The sequence below is a fragment of the Octopus bimaculoides genome, chromosome 9, assembly GCF_001194135.2.
Source record: "Octopus bimaculoides isolate UCB-OBI-ISO-001 chromosome 9, ASM119413v2, whole genome shotgun sequence".
Taxonomy (NCBI): Eukaryota; Metazoa; Mollusca; class Cephalopoda; order Octopoda; family Octopodidae; genus Octopus; species Octopus bimaculoides.
The window spans coordinates 35,345,841-35,347,865 of NC_068989.1; the positions used below are offsets into that span (position 1 = coordinate 35,345,841).

General features: G+C 37.7%; 1 protein-coding gene across 1 annotated transcript in view; it reads right to left on the reverse strand.

Annotated features, from left to right (window-relative positions):
- LOC106874291 (probable splicing factor YJU2B) overlaps positions 1–2,025 on the reverse strand; it is a 22,049-nt gene that overhangs the window by 3,388 nt on the left and 16,636 nt on the right. The window contains exon 6 of the mRNA XM_014921967.2: positions 640–778. Coding sequence (XP_014777453.1) covers positions 640–778 — 139 coding nt within the window. The remainder of the gene's footprint in view (positions 1–639; positions 779–2,025) is intronic.

Sequence of the window (2,025 nt, forward strand, 5' to 3'; positions counted from 1 at the left end):
CATGAAAATGTCTTGATTTAGATGTATTTATTGGAAGAAACAGCAAGGTTTCTTTCTGTAACATTTTACATAGTTCAATCAAAATAATGTTTGAAAAACAAAATAGGAATTTTGAAAGAAGTATCTATAAAACTAGTTTTTAAACATTGAGAGGTTATGAGAGTCCACTAGAGTAGAATAGGGGTTCACAAGTAAAAAATGGTTGAAAACCACTGGTTTAAACTGATAGTTTCCAACATAGAAGGTCCATATAGAATCTTCTGGCTTTTCTCCATGGTTATGAAATTGTTGCTATCAACCATCTCATCTCAGAAGAGGTCATACTATGTCAACTAGAGCTCAACACCTGCAAATATAGTGCATTTAGTCTTGACATTATTTTTCTATAAACTTTAGTACCTATTCTCACTGCTATCTGAATACATCACTTCTTTCAAACTTGTATTGTTTAGGGCTTACAACAACTGCACTGGTATGAAGAGGTAAATAAAATATTTGAGACATTTAACAGCATAGATGAATGATTGCGATTATATTATTGTGATTATATTGTTAAGTAAACATAGGTGTTAGTACAAGATGATTTAAAATCTGAAGCGGTCAGAAATAGAAAGGAAATAATGCCATAAACATTTAAACCTTTTGCTGTTTCATAGTGTAACAAACCAGCCAGCCGAACATCATCTTCATGCTCTTTAACAAGAGGAATTGACAGCGAGGATCGTTTCTGGATTTCTTGGTCAGCTTCAAGAGAAGCTTGTTCAGATTTTTTATGTTCCTAAAACAGAGAAAGATAGGCAAAGAGTGAATGTGAGAAAGGTAGAGAAAGAAAAGACAATGAAGGAGAAAGAGAGACAGAGAAAAAAGAGGAAAATGAGAAGTGGCAGAGAGGGAGGAAGAGACACAGAAAGAGGTAAAGAGAGAAGAAAAGAGATAATGTGAGTGGAAGAGAAAGACTGAGAAAGAGTGAGAGACGAAAGGAGGAGAGAAAAGAAAAAGTGATACATAAACATTAAATTTGGCAGTTGCCAATTCAAAACTATTCTAGGATAGTTCTGCTTAGGTCTTAACTCTGTAGAACGACTCAAGAATTCTACAAAGTCAGCATTAACAACAAGAGCATAAAATGTTTATTTGTATGTAAGGATAATTGTATGAGTGTCACAGCTGACTCATGTATTAGGAGTCTGACTAAAGAATTAGAATCCACTGAAACTAGTGTTAAATTCTAGCTTTCATTAACCCCCTCATAATTGATGAGACACTTTCTCTCTCTCTCTCTCTCTCACACACACACACACATTCATATATTCGTTTGTTCATTTCATGTTTACTTTCTGCAGCCATAGCTGTATGGTTAAGAAGCTTGCTTCCCAACTATATGGTCTTGGGTTCAGTCCCACTGTGTAGCACTTGGTGCAAGTGCTTCTACTATAATGCTGGGTTGACCAAAGCCTTGTGAGTGGATTTGGTAAATGGAAACTTAAAGAAGTCTGTCGCAAATGTGTGTGAGTGTGTGTGTGCGCGCGCATGCGAGTGCATGTGTGTACCCTTGTCTTGACATCATATGATGGTTATAAATGAGCTTCACCATCATAAAAGTAATTCCTTTCCAATCTTCCACGATGAAACATGTCTGACTATGGAGAGATATCTACCTTGCTTGGAAACTGGTGAGAGTTGGCAACAGGAAGACTATCTAGCCATAGAAAATCTGCTTCACCAAGGTTCTGTCCTCAGCCCCCTCCTATTTATCATAGTCCTCCAGGCGATCACAGAGGAATTCAAGACAGGTTGCCCCTGGGAGCTCCTCTATGCTGATGACCTTGCACTAATTGCGCAGTCACTATCAGAACTAGAGGAGAAGTTTCAGGTGTGGAAGCAAGGACTAGAATCGAAGGGCCTTAGAGTCAACCTAGCAAAAACCAAAATCCTAATAAGTAGGAAGGTAGATAAAACACAAACCCCTTCAGGTAGATGGCCCTGCTCAGTATGCAGTAAAGGAGTAGGTAGTAACTCTATAAG